Consider the following 14943-nt stretch of genomic DNA (forward strand, 5'->3'; position numbering starts at 1 on the left):
ACTTCAAAGAAGAGCTAATACCTATACTCCTCAAATTGTTCTGCATAATAGAAACAGAAGGAACATTGTCAAACTCTTTCTATGAGGCTACAATTACCCTGATACTGAAACCACACAGACTTAACCAAAAAAGAGAATTACAAACCAATCTCCCTCATGAACATTCATGCAAAAATATTCAATAAAATACTGGCAACCCAAACCCAAGAATACATCAAAAAAAAAAGTCATCTACCATGATCAAGTTGGCTTCATCCCAGAGATGCAGGGATGGTTCAATACATGAAAATCTATCAAAGTAATCCACTATATAAACAAAGAAAAAACATATGATCATCTCATTAGATGCTAAAGAAGCATTCGACAAAATCAAACACCCCTTTATAATAAAGGTCTTAGAGAGATCAAGGATACAAGGAACATATCTAAACATAATAAAAACAATACACAGCAAGCCGACAGTCAACGTCAAACAAAATGGAGAGAAACTCAAAGCGATTCTACTAAAATCACAACTAAGACAAGGCTGTGTACACTCTCCATATCTATTCAATATAGTACTTGAAGTTCTAGCTAGAGCAGTAAGACAACAAAAGGAAATCAAGGGGATACAAACTGGAAAGAAAAAAGTCAAACTCTCACTATTTGCAGATGATATGATAGCATACATAAGTGACTCCAAAAATTCAACGAGGGAGCTCTTACAGCTGATAAACACCTTCAGTGATGGGGCAGGTACAAGGCTAACTAAAAAGAAAGCAATAGCCCTCTATATACAAATGATAAAGAGGCTGAGAAAGAAATCAGAGAAACGTCACCCTTTACAATAGCCACAAATAACATAAACTATTTTGGGGTAACACTAACTAAAGACGTGAAAGGCCTATTTGACAAGAACTTTAAGACTTTGAAGAAAGAAACTGAAGATATCAGAAAAGAAGAGATTTTCCATGTTCGTGGATAGGCAGGATCAACATATTAAAAAGGCAATCTTAGCAAAAACAATCTACAGATTCAATGCAATCCCCATCAAAATCCCAATACAATTATTCACAGACCTTGAAAGAACAATACTTAACTTCATATGAAAAAACAAAAAACCCAGAATAGCCAAAACAATCTTGTACAATAAAGAAACTTCTGGAGGCATCACCATCCCTGACTTCAAACTCTACTATAGAGCTATAGTAACGAAAACAGCTTGGTATTGGCATAAAAACAGACAGGTGGACCAATGGAGTTGAATTAAGACCTGGATATTAATTAATAAACCTAAGAACACCTGATTTTTGACAAAGAAGCTAAAATTATAAAATAGAAAAAAGAAAGCATCTTCAACAAATGGTCCTCATATAACTGGATGTCAGCATGTAGAAGAACGCAAATAGATCCATATTTATCCCCATGCACAAAACTCAAGTCCAAATGGGTCAAAGACCTCAATATAAATCCAGCCACACTGAACCTGATAGAAGAGAAAGTGGGAAGTAGCCTTCAACACATTGGCACAGGAGACCACTTCCTAAATATAACACCAGTAGCACAAACACCAAGAGCAACAATAAATAAATAAGACCTTCTGTAAAGCAAAGGACATAGGAACACTTCTGCATTGCTGGTGGGAGTGCAAGCTGGTACAGCCCCTTTGGATGTCAGTGTGGTGATTTCTCAGAAAATTAGGAAACAACCTTCCTCAAGACCCAGTAATACCACTTTTGGATATATATACAAAGGATGCTCAATGGAGCCACAAGGACATGTGCTCAGCTATGTTCATAGCCGCTTTCTTTGTCATAGCCAGAACGTGGAAACAACCTAAATGCTCCTTGACCGAAGAATAGATAAGGAAAATGTGGTACATTTACACAATGGAGAAACAACAGAAAAAAAATAACGACATCTTGAATTTTGCAGGAAAATGGATAGAGCTAGAAAACATTATTTTGAGTGAGGTAACCCAGACACAGAAAGACAATTATCACATATACTCATTCATAGGTGGTTTTTAAACATAAAGAAAAGAAAGCCAGCCTTCAAACCACAATCCCAGAGAACTTAGACAACAATGAGGACACTAAGAGTGACTTACATAGATCTAATCTACATGGGAAGTAGAAAGTAGAAAAAGACAAGATCTCCTGAGTAAATTGGGAGTATGGGGACCTTGGCAGAGGGTTGAAAGGAGAGGGGAGAGGCAGGGAGGGGAGTAGAGAAAAATGTGGAGTTCAATAAATATCAAAAAAAGAATATAAAAATAAATAAAACCCTCTCACTCAAACAAGGAGTCAGTGTATAAAAAAAAAAGCAAAGGACATAGTCAATAAGACAAAAAGGCAGCCTACTAAATGGGAAAAGATCTTCACCAACCCCGTATCAGACAGAGGACTGATCATCAAAATACATAAAGAACTCAAGAAACTAGACATCAAAATACCAAATAATCTAATTAAAAAATAGGGTACAGATCTAAACAGAGAATTTTTAACAGAAGACTCTCAAATGGCTGAAAGAAATGTTCAACATCCCTAGACATCAGGGAAATGCAAATCAAAATGACTCTCAGATACTAGTCAGAATGGTTAAGATCAAAAACACCAATGACAGCTTATGCTAGAGAGGATGCAGAGTAAAGGGAACACTCTTCCATTGCTGGTAGGAGTGAAAACTTGTACAGCCACTTTGTAAATCAATATGACAGTTTCTCAAAAAAAAAAATGGGAATCAGTTTACCTCAAGATTCAGTAATATCACTCTTGGGTATATGCCCAAAGGATGCACAATCATACTATAAGGACATTTGCTCAACTATGCTCACAGCAGCATTATTTGTAATAGCCAGAACCTGGAAACCACCTACATGCCCCTCAACCAAAAAAAGGATAAAAAAAAAATGTGGTACATTTATACAATGGAGTACTACTCAGTGGTTTAAAAAAAAATAACATCTTGAAATTTGCATGCAAATGGATGGAACTAGAAAAAAAAAAACATCCTGAATGAGGTAACCCAGACCTTGGTTACAAACCTTGGTGGCAAACATGGTATGTAGCCACTCATAAGTGGATATTAGACATAAAGCAAAGGATAACCAGCCTATATAGTCCATGACCCCAGTAAAGCTTGGTTACAAGGAGAATCCTAAGAGAGACATACATGGATTCCCCTAGGAAGGAGAAATAGACAAGATCTCCTGAGAAAATTGGAAGCATGGGGGGTGGGAAGGAAGGGGAGGAGGGGTGAAGGGGACAGGGAAGGAGAACTTGAAGGAATGGGAGGGTCGAGCTGGGGGAAGGACAAAGAGGGAGAGCAAGGAAAGAGATATCATGATTGAGGGAGCCATTATGGGGCTAGCAAGAATCTTGGCACTAGAGAAATTCCCAGGAAGCCACAGTGACCCCAGGTAAGACCCTAAGCGATAGTAGAGATGGTGACTGAACTGGCCTTGCCCTGTTGTCAGATTGATCAGTATCTTAAATGTCACCATAGAACCTTCATCCAGCAACTCATGGGAGCAGATACAGAGATCCACAGTGGAGCACTGGGCTGAGCTACCAAAGTCCAGTCGAAGAGGGGGAGGAATGATACCCTCTGGAACAGCTGACCGGATTACTGGGAGCTCACTGACTCCAGACTGACAGCAGCGGATCCAGCAAAGGACCAAACTAGGCTGGGGCAGACTGTGGGGCCACTGGCAGTGAGACCACGATTTATCCCTACTGCTTGTACTGGCTTTTTGGAACCTGTTCTCTTTGAAGGGATACCTTGCTCAACCTAGATATAGTGAGGAGGGCCTTTGTTCTTCCTCAAAGCAATGTGCTAGACTTGTTCACTTCCCATGGGAAGCCTTACCCTCTCTGAGGAGTGGACTGGGGGGTGGGAGGGAGAGAAAGTAGAGGGAGAGGGAGGAGGGGAGGGACTGGAAACTAGGATTGGTATGTAAAATGAGAAAAGATTTTTTAATAAATAAATAAATGACGAATTAGAATTTGTGCAACAGATCCCAGTTAGATCTTAGTCTCCTCGCTGGAAAAATCTGTAGGGCAATGCAAGGATTCCAAAATAGCTAGGCTGCAATCTTGAAGGTAAAGCTGGAGAACTTGGGTTACTAAATACCAAATTATTACAACCCTGCCTTAATTTAGACTAGGTGCACTTGAGCTGGAGATGGCTCAGTGGTTTAGAATGCATACTGTTCCTATAAAGGACCTGCATTTGGTTCCAAGCACACATTCTGGGCAGCTTGCAACAGCACATGTCTCCAGATTCAGAGGAGCCAATGCCCCTGATTTCCACAGTTACCTGCACTCATGTGCACCCCCACCATGCAGAGGAAGACATACAATTAAAAAATAATAAAAATAAGTTTTTTAGAGTCAGTGCTCTGACCTCAATGGCCCCTGCAAGATGTTGCTTGTCTCACATCATACCACTTTGCCCCCTTAAGATGAAGCCTTAATCTTAACACAGCTCATTACCATCATATGTTCATATGTTCATTACACATAATGATTCCTAGGACCTAGCAAGACACTTCGTCAGATAAGGGCATCTGACATCAAACCTGAGCACCCCCAGAATCCATCCTGGAGAAGGAGAAAGCTGATTTCATGTGTGCTTTGGTGCCCACGTGCACATACACACACAAAATAAAATTCAATGTAATAAAAAATTTTAAATTGTTAACATTTATTGTAAGCTACTAGTTTTGTATTTAAAGTAAAATAGAAATATATTTCATATATATTTTAAAATAGAATTTCACTAAAATTAAATAGAAATATACTTAACAAACCTTATTAGGTTTAGAACTAAAGTTTAAAGAGTTACCTCCTAAATTTATCTTTTTTGTCCTTTAAGTCATCAATTTCATTGTGTGTGAACAGATCAGCTATGCGTGTGAGGAGGTTTGCATTGATACAATTCATGTTACATGGGGCAGCTACTATGGCATTCATATTTCTGTGGCAATACTGAATACATTGTTCAACCTGAAAAGCACAGAAGAGAAAATTAATGTTGAAAATAGTAACGTAAATGATAGTCAGAGTAATTTCAAACATAAAAATCATGAAAAGTCAAGCCCACATATACATTGCTAGTAACTGGACCTGCCATGTGTTCATCTGCACTGTTAAATAGGTAAAATTTAAAACACATATAGAGAAATCATTTCCAAGCCCTTTTATTTACAATAATGTATTTTAAGTGGATGTAGCAGGCATAAATCTTACTCTGCACACTACCGTGCATATTCAACTGACTTCTCAAGGATAAACTTAGTTATTAAGGTATCTCCAATGCTCCAGGGAAGAGAAACAAAAGTTCAGACATGCAAGGACTTTCTCAGTACTGTTTTATTTGCTTTCTCTAACCTGAGGTGGATTTACTCAGTGTAAATGTAAAGAGAGAGCCGTCTCATATTTCTCCACATACTGTTCTGATGATATAAAAGTATTGTTCAGGGCTTAGGGTCTGAAACTCAAAGTGTGAGAACACTGACTGTTCTTTCTGTAGGCCTTGCTCGAAGCTCTGTACTACTGGATTGGGGTAGCGCCCTGCTCTGTACTGCCGGATGGGGGCAGACCCAGAAAGAGTTTAAATAACAGCTACAAAATGTCAGCCGTGGGAACAGAAAACCATGAATTACAAAGATTTTTTTGCTTTCGGTTTTGTGTGAGATCAAGCCTGACTATGCATCCTAGGCTTGCCCAGATATTTATTAAATAAATAAGAAAATAATTATACTTAATATCATAGCTTGAAATAGATGTGTACATATTACAGTTTTATATTTGACCTGCTGTCCTTAGGCAATAGATACAAACTGTGATGTAGACACAAAGCTACACTGTCTAGTAGCTGGGCATTTGGTTTTTGCTCATTGAACTATAAGTGAGAGACACACAGAATAAAAACATGCCTAAAGAAATTATTTAAATAGTAAAACAACATAATTCAATTAATTTTCCTTGTTAGTGATAGAACAAAAATCTTTCAGAATAAAGTTTATTCTATCAAGTATCAAATTACATGGTTGTTCCAATTATAGACATAACATACAAATGATACCCAGTGGTCTTAACCCCTTCTCACAAGAACAAAGTACTGTTACAATTATTCTCTGAAGCTAACTATTTTGCTTTCTATACATCCAAAAGAGGGAAAGGATTATGTCAATAAAGGGCTTAGATTTTTAAAATGAATACTTACTAATGAATCCATCTTCAGGAATTCTGAAGAAATGAGAATTGAAATGACATTTCCTGGCTCTAATAAAAAGAAAAAATGAAATTTCCTTTTAATTTTTAACTCAATTTTCTCTTTTCATCTTAAAAGAGGATGTTACTTTAATTTAAAAAATTGATATACCCTTACTTATATCACTTAGATTGGATATAAGAAAGAAAATTTAACGCTAAATCATAGGGTGTAGACAAACATGGTAAACTGTCTTTGAATTAGATTCACGTTAAGTACAAAACTCTAGCTAAAGATAATGGCATGAAAAGTAACAGTGAGAAAAGCTAAACAGTGATGGACGAGAGCATTAATCAGGGAAGTATTTCAGAAAGGCATTGGTGCTGACAAACAGTTAAAGATTCTCAAATGTAACAGAAATGAACTACCGACAAAATGCTAATGGTGCACAAGATGGCCACACAGAGTGAGTCTCCAGGCACACAGGGAGGGAGCTGCACCTGAGTGGGTCTCCAGGCACACAGGGAGGGAGCTGCACATGACTAACACACTGAGTGGGTCTCCAGGCACACACAGAGAAAGAAGGTGATGCCTCACACTGCAATTTCAGTAAATATGTCATCTCCGTAAAATATATTGAAGAAGAAACCCAGCCATTTCCCACCACCCTGGTAACAATCATTCTGAACCCTTTGTAGTAGAAATCCTTTTTAGACTAAGCAATGGGTAAGTAACTTCAACCTTCCCAAATAACAGTTCTAGTTGAAGGTTCTCAAGCTAGTGGAAAAGCTTCTTGGGAAATTGTACCCGAGGATGCACCATTCAGTTAAGGACTAGTGGCTTAATTATGAGATTTAATTAAGAATCCTCATACTTTTCTTGGTTAGGATAAGGGCTTCTTCTAAAAGAAGTTTATATTTATAGCAGAGACATAAGCCAAAGATAAGCAGAATAAGCAGTTTTTCTCTTTCTTTCGCTCTTCCTATATGCACGTGAAATGCGTCAGTAAACAAATTCCCATTATCTATGGATTTTTAAACTTTCCATTTTCTCACAATAGGCTACTGCTCACCACAAAAGGTATAGTGTACATATGTATGCACATATATGAATATATGCACACATGTATTCATAACTAGATAATCTGAAATATGGTCTCTGGCTTAAATTTTTTAGAAGACAATTTAAAATTTAAAAAATATTTATTTTATGCATTGGGTGTTTTGCCTGCATGTATGGCTGCACCATGTGCATGCAGTGCCTGCGGAGGAGAGAAGAGGGCACAGGATCTCCTAAAGCTGCTGTCATGGACAGCTGTGAGCCACCGTGGGTGCGAGGAACCCACCTAGTCCTTAATCACTGATCATCTTTCCAGCCCTAGCTCAAAGTTTAATTTAACAACCTGAGGATTTGAATATTTATTTTAAACATATTTATTTAGAAATCTCTCCCATTTGTTTGGACACTATAATTTCATAAACTTTAAACTTTTTAATACTATAAACATTAACAGGAGTTTTTTTGTTTGCTGTCAGTGCTAGGGACTGGATCTCCGTCCTCAGAAATGCTGGGTGAGCACTCTACCACTGAGCCATACTCCCAACCTCTCATTACGTGCTTTAAAGTACTCTGATATTGTTATTCTAGTACATAGACTTCTTATTTCTTATCTAAATCTATGTCCATTAAAAGATTACTTATTAGTTATTTTTTAAATAATATTTTAACATTAAACTAATGGGTTTCACTTTGACATTTTCATATACACATGTTCCTTAATGGTTATCTTATTATCATTAAGAACACTGGTTCTGGAATGGGTGGTGGTGGCTCACACTTTTAACCCCAGCACTCGGGAGGCAGAGACAGGTTGATTTCTGTGAGTTCAAGGCCAGCATGATCTGTAAGAGCTAGTTCCAGGACAGGTTCCAAAGCTACAGAGTAAACCCTGCCTTGAAAAACCAAACCAAACCAAAACAAACCAAACCAAAACAAAACAAAGCACTGGTTCTAAAATTTTTAGTCTCAGAACTCCTTTACAATCTTAGAAACAGAATCCTAAACAGATTTTGTTTATGTGGGACATATGTCAGTATTTACCATAATTTACCATATTAGAAATAATGTCAGCAGAGAAATTTTTAGAAGTCAGTTTTAAAATGCAATAATTCTATTACATATAAACATAGTTTTGTGAAAAATATCTTCAAATAAAGAATTAGTGAGTGGCACATTTTCTATAAATCTCTTCAATGTCTAACTTAACTGACTGCCAGAAACTCGTATCTGTTTCTTTCTTCTGAGACAGGATCTCACTCTTAGCTCAGGCTTGTCTTCAACTTATAGCAATACTCTTGCCTCAGCTTCCCAAAGTGCTGGAATTACAAGCAAGAGCCAGCACACCTGGCTTCCAATCAGCTTTGCACTTAGTGTCGGGGTAGGCTGCTTTTGTGAAGCCAAAACTTGACAAGCGGCATTGTCGTGAAGGTGGAGTGGTGCAGAATCAGAAATCACATCAGCAAACTTCTCCTGGGTTCAGTGGCCATCTTGCACTGTGGGCGCAGCGTTAACCCACTCTAGAAATGTTTTAGACACTGCACAGGGCTCATGTGGGAAAGAGTTATGCATGTTCCAAATGTTCAGACGCCTCATTGGAAAGAGGGGTTTAAAAGTCAGATTTGACAGTAAGACCAACAGAATTTCAAAAGAAAAGTTTTTGTGTATGGAGAAGTTGTTGGTTACACTGGAGCAGGGACACTTTCCAAAACTCGACTTCTCACGTGAGAACTTGGCTTTTATCACTAACAACACCACTATCAACTATTTTCCTTTATGCGACTAGCTGTCTAAATAATCACAAGTTCTGTAAGCTGCTTTCTCAAGTAAACACGTTTTTAGTTAGTTAGCTGAGTTGTGAGCTAACTCAGCCGTGCCAAGACAGCCATACTGGTATGCATCCAAACTGCTGAGGGCCATTATGAGAGTCCAGAAAAGGATGTATACCGGGGGTTAAGAGGTAATAAAGTCATTTTTACTGCTTCATCAAGGACAAGTGAACCTACGTCTTCCCCTTTCCTTTTTAACTATGAGTGCATGGTACTGGAGAAAACCAATGCAACGGCTCCTTTGGCTGCTTTGATTCGGGCTATAAAGCTCGACTATCTTGTACACGCTGTCTTTTCACACTCTGAACAAACCTTGCAGGACGGAGAAAGTGGGTAACATCTTGGTATTGTCATGTAACCTGTCATGTTAACCGTCCCAGGAAGGACAGAGCAGGAGTTCCTGTGGTCTGAGCAGGACTCTCATAAGCTTCTATGCCTCAGTTTGAACCTGAAGCAGCTACTGGTGACACAGATTTCAGCACAAAATAAGCAATGGATTGGTTTTTTGTTTTTGTTTTTTTACCTAAAGTGGGAATCTCACAATCCTTATTCTCCTTAGTGTTCCTTTTGACATATTTTATCAGCCAGTTGAAAATATGAACATCACAATGAACAGAAATGTCCACCTCTTCCCAGCGCTGGGCATCCATAGATAAATATTCAGCAAAGTACTTCATTTCTGATATTAAAAGATCTCGTGGACAAATAAAATCTTCTTTCAAGCTTTTTGCTTCATCACATACGTGGATCACCATGTTTGGCCTTCATGAAAAACGTTACACAGAAAAGAGACGATTAGAGCGCGAAGGTGCGGCGAGACCACTGACATGTAGTGGCCGTAAGAGAACAAGGTGCTCTTGCAGGTTTCGACCACAAAAATCTGTTTTATAGGGTCTGATTTCAAAATTTCTCACTTCTTGTTTATCTGATTATACCTTAGATTATGATTAGCTTCAGTAAGCTACCCACTTCATAAAGAAATAAAAATATTGTTTCTAGAGAACTAATACTTTACATGGCTTCAACTTTATTGTTCAAGTTTCAGTTCTCAAAGAAAAATTAAATAATAGACTTTGATTCTTGTATAATAACGAACAACTTTATACTTTTAAAAAAGGAAAACTATCTAAAATGATTCCTTGAACAATCAAATTAAAAACCTGTACGCTTACTTTGGTATCAGCAATGTTTGGCTCCAGGCATTCATGAAATACATGTTAATGAGTACAGTTACAAGATGGCCCACAGAACGTGGGGGACAGTTGTGAGGCTTGGGTGCTCTGTGGGGCCACTGGCAGTGGGATCACGATTTATCCCTAGTGCTTGATCTGGCATTCTCTATGGAGGGATACCTTGCTCAACCTAGATATGGGGGGGAGGGCCTTGATTCTACATCAAACTGATGTTAGACTTTGTTGACTCTCCATGGGGGGCTTACCCTTTCTGGGGAATGAATGGGGGTAGGGAGAAGGGTGGAGTATGGGGGAAGGGGGTCAGAACAGGGATACTGTGTGGAATAAGACTTATTAAAGTAATAATAATAAAAAGATTACTTATAATAAAGAATTAAGACTGTGCTTATTTACATAAAATAATTTAGTAAATACATCTGAAAGTTTGCTTCAAAAACTACATACTCCTTGAATTTACCTTCCTTGAAAGTGATGTATTTTGCTAGGGATGGCAGCTCACATGTGTAATCCTGGGGCATGAGAATCTGAAGTGGTAGGATTGATTACCATCAGCTGGGGGTTTTCTGTACTATATAGTAGGTACCAGGCCAACCTGGGCCATAGAGTGAGACCCTGTCTCAAAAATGCAAAAGTCAACTAAAAAAGAAAAAGTAGGAGTAGGGGTGTAGCTCAGCTGGTGATGAGTTGAGATGGAGCTGAATTCCTAGAACCCATTTTAAAAAGCACAGTGTGTTGGGCAGATCAGACAGATCCTTAGTACTTGGCTGCATCCAGCCTAGCCAACCTGGAACGTTCCAGGACAGAGAAAATCTTTTCACTTCCACACATGCACCTTCACATACACAAACAAACAGAAAACCAAAACCCCCAACAGTGTGATGCACTGTCTCATGTCATTACAAAAAGGGAATAAATAGGAAGAAATACAGTGTACTAAAAGTATGAATTACTTTGTGCTTAGTTCAATTTCACAAATTCCAAATACAAAATAAGTGTTTTATATAAAGTTGGGATATAAGAAGAAGTATTATAATCAATGTTCTATTAAAATCAAAAGAGGACTAACAAGATGGCTCAGTAGGAAGGGTGTTTGCTGCCAAGCCTGATGGCCTCGCTTTAATCCTGGAGACCCACGCGGTAGGCGGGAAGCATGGATTCCCACCAATATCCTTTGCTCACACATGCTCACCACACACACTCTGGCCTGTGGAGAGGAAGAGCGCAAGTTCAAGGCTGCCTGGGAAACCTGGCTGGACTCTGACGGGCTCAGTGGCTGAGGGCTTGCTACCCTGGCATGTGCAGTGCCCTAGGCTCCATCCCCCACACAAGGAAAGGGAGAAGAGGGAGAGGAGGAAGTCAGCAGGGACACGAGTTCTGTGATATGTGAACTTCACATTAATAAAACTGTTATTATAAATCTACAAAAATTAGAGGTGCAGGAAAGAAATTTTATAGATGACAAAGATATTTCCACATTCATTAGGTGAGATAGTGTATTACTTGTCAAAACAAAGTAAACATTTACTATGCATGCAATTTATTGTATAAGAAACACACAGAGCAAAACAAAATATCAAAACTTTAAGCATACTGAAACACATTCTGATTTTTATATATTTGTAAAGCAACTGTATTAAACAGTTCTAAAATGCATATCTAACTCATTAATAAAGTTAAAGAACTAATTACTTAGAGGTTTTTCTTTGGACATTAAAATTTACTTTCAAAATTATGTTAATAATTATGTTATTTCTAATTTTTAAAGATAGGCAAATTAATTTTTAAGAATGAAAAACCTCCACAACTTATAAGTAACGCAAGCAAGCAATATGCTTAGATATTAAGCTACTTTTTGTTGTTCAGCATAGATGAATCTGATTCCAATGTTTTAGCAATGCAGTAATGTAAACTTCCTACAGTATGGTGACTGCTCATATATGTGTCCGGCTAACAGAAATAGTGATATTACATCTTATCTAGCAAACAACCGGCCTCCTACCCTCCAGGTTCTTCAGTCATTTCTCCAGCGTTACGAGTAGCGCAATTTTCACTTTCTGAAGAACAATTCCTTGTGGAAGCTATGCTATGTCTCCCTTAAATACAGAAACAGACACATACAAAAAAGGGGGGTGGGTTAGCATTTCTAGCTGAGAATGGGTTTTACTTATGGAATGGTAACAAGGTAAACACATGGTTCCCAAGGCCAGCTATGGTATTTGGCATTTGTCAGGTGGCATTTCTCACCTTAATACTCATATCTTAAGGGCAGTACGAACTGCTAACGTTCTAGTGAACATTCTCAGAATATGTGGTATTCCAAACCAAGCCAATGGCTCAAAAGCACAGCCCAGGCTCCTCTTCCCAAAGGTCATTCCCATTTCCATATTCTGACTGCAGCTGAAAGTAAAGTGGCTCCTTCTGAGGACCCCTAAACCAATGACTTCCAAGTGCAACTCCAGAAAACACCTCCTCAACCCTACCACTGTGCCACCTGAATTTCTGCCAACTGCAGTAAACATGGCTGTAAAAAGAGACTACGATGAGCAAGATGCTCTTTTTTTTTTTTTTAAAGTAGCCTGGATAGTAGCATATGCTATGATCCCAACAGTTGGTAGAGCTCAGTGAGCTCTAGACCAGCCTGGGACAGCTAGGGCTACACAGAGAGATTCTGTCTCAAAAACAAACAAATGAAATAAATTAACTAATTAATAAAGAGTTTAAAAAGTGTCCAAGCATGATGGTACATGCCTTTATCCCTGCACTCGGAAAGATCAGGCATACAAGGTCATCCTTAGCTACATAACAAGTTTGAGCCAACCTGAGCTATATGAAAACGTAAAAGTAAAAAACAGGTCAGAGTACAGCTGAACTTAAAACTTAACTTTGATTTAGTTCCGGGAGAAGAAAATTTTATTATTTTTTAAGTGGAATATCTACAAATAAACTATGAGCACAGGAGAGAAAATGAAATATAAATTTGCTATGAAGCATCCATGTTAAATTCATGTTAAATAAGGAAATGAATACAGTTAAGCTGGCTGAAGACTTATCTAGCACGACTGAGATTAACCCCAGCACTGGGTAAGCTGGTGTGGTGATATACTCCATCTCTCAGTACAGCGATACAGTCATCTCTCAGTACAGCGATACAGTCATCTCTCAGTACAGCGATACAGTCATCTCTCAGTACAGAGATACAGTCATCTCTCAGTACAGCGATACAGTCATCTCTCAGTACAGAGATACAGTCATCTCTCAGTACAGCGATACAGTCATCTCTCAGTACAGAGATACAGTCATCTCTCAGTACAGAGATACAGTCATCTCTCAGTACAGAGATACAGTCATCTCTCAGTACAGAGATACAGTCATCTCTCAGTACAGCGATACAGTCATCTCTCAGTACAGAGATACAGTCATCTCTCAGTACAGAGATACAGTCATCTCTCAGTACAGAGATACAGTCATCTCTCAGTACAGCGATACAGTCATCTCTCAGTACAGAGATACAGTCATCTCTCAGTACAGCGATACAGTCATCTCTCAGTACAGAGATACAGTCATCTCTCAGTACAGAGATACAGTCATCTCTCAGTACAGAGATACAGTCATCTCTCAGTACAGCGATACAGTCATCTCTCAGTACAGAGATACAGTCATCTCTCAGTACAGCGATACAGTCATCTCTCAGTACAGAGATACAGTCATCTCTCAGTACAGAGATACAGTCATCTCTCAGTACAGCGATACAGTCATCTCTCAGTACAGAGATACAGTCATCTCTCAGTACAGAGATACAGTCATCTCTCAGTACTTGGGAGATGGGAGGCAGGAAACTCAGAAGTTTAAGGTCTTTCTCAGCTACATACTGAGTTCAAGGCCAGCCTGTGGTACATGACACCCTTTTTCAAAAAACAAAATTACAGCAAATAAACAATATGTAAAACGCTAGAAACTAGAGTAAATCATTTTGATACAATTAACATTTTGTTTTAAAAAATTACTTGACCTACATATTTACAGTTAAGGTTTCTGAAAAACAGCAAAGACAATGAAAATTTTTAATATTCACAAAGATAAAAATCCTAACAGATTTGCACACAAGTATTTGAATTAGCCTTTAAAGGCAGAAAGGAAGGCTGACTACACTGTATAAGTGAAGAACTTTCATAAGGACAGGTGCTATATTTTACTCTACAACCTTACCTGCTTTGGAAACTGTATCTTGATCAACTGGAGTCTCTTGAAAATCTCCTTGTGTTTCCAGAAGTGAAGATTTAATGTAAGTGGCTAAAGACTCCACAGGACCCTCCCCAGCCGCCATTAAGGGGTTGTACTGGTTGTCAACAGGTGAGCTTCCGCTGCTCTTCAGCTCATCAAACCTTTTTGCACACTGCAAAGATAAAAATGGTAAAAATGGAGGTTACATTACAAAACTCCCTGTGAATGAAAATGCCAGAATGGTGGTACTTCCTGTGCTAACCAAAAAAGTTTAAAAAAGCACATAATGGTTTTATATACGCTTGCTACCGTAACACATGATATCATCATTGAGTAATATTATAAGAGTAATCATTAAGTAATCAAGAATGATAATCTTCAGCAAATAAAATTTAATGAAATATTTTTGAATGATCTAACTTATAGGGGAGAAGATATATTTATTC

At 38.3% G+C, this 14943-nt stretch overlaps 1 protein-coding gene across 6 annotated transcripts in view; it reads right to left on the reverse strand.

Annotated features, from left to right (window-relative positions):
* Positions 1-14943, reverse strand: part of Sanbr (SANT and BTB domain regulator of CSR) — a 64612-nt gene that overhangs the window by 43750 nt on the left and 5919 nt on the right. For 4 of the 6 annotated variants that reach the window (XR_015002835.2, XR_015002836.2, XR_015002837.2 and 1 more), the window contains exons 5-9: positions 14483-14669; positions 12276-12369; positions 9607-9845; positions 6211-6269; positions 4828-4988 (exon numbers count right to left, since the gene is read on the reverse strand). Coding sequence is in view for 1 of the 6 variants with exons in the window: in XM_085692277.2 (XP_085548403.1) it covers positions 4828-4988; positions 6211-6269; positions 9607-9845; positions 12276-12369; positions 14483-14669 (740 nt within the window). In the remaining 5 variants the exon portion in view is untranslated. Of the gene's footprint in view, positions 1-4827; positions 4989-6210; positions 6270-9606; positions 9846-12275; positions 12370-14482; positions 14670-14943 lie in introns of those variants that run through there. The other 2 variants (XR_015002839.2, XR_015002838.2) reach the window with 2 other exon arrangements.

The sequence above is a fragment of the Myodes glareolus genome, chromosome 8, assembly GCF_982192425.1.
Source record: "Myodes glareolus chromosome 8, mMyoGla1.1, whole genome shotgun sequence".
In the NCBI taxonomy this organism is placed as follows: Eukaryota; Metazoa; Chordata; class Mammalia; order Rodentia; family Cricetidae; genus Myodes; species Myodes glareolus.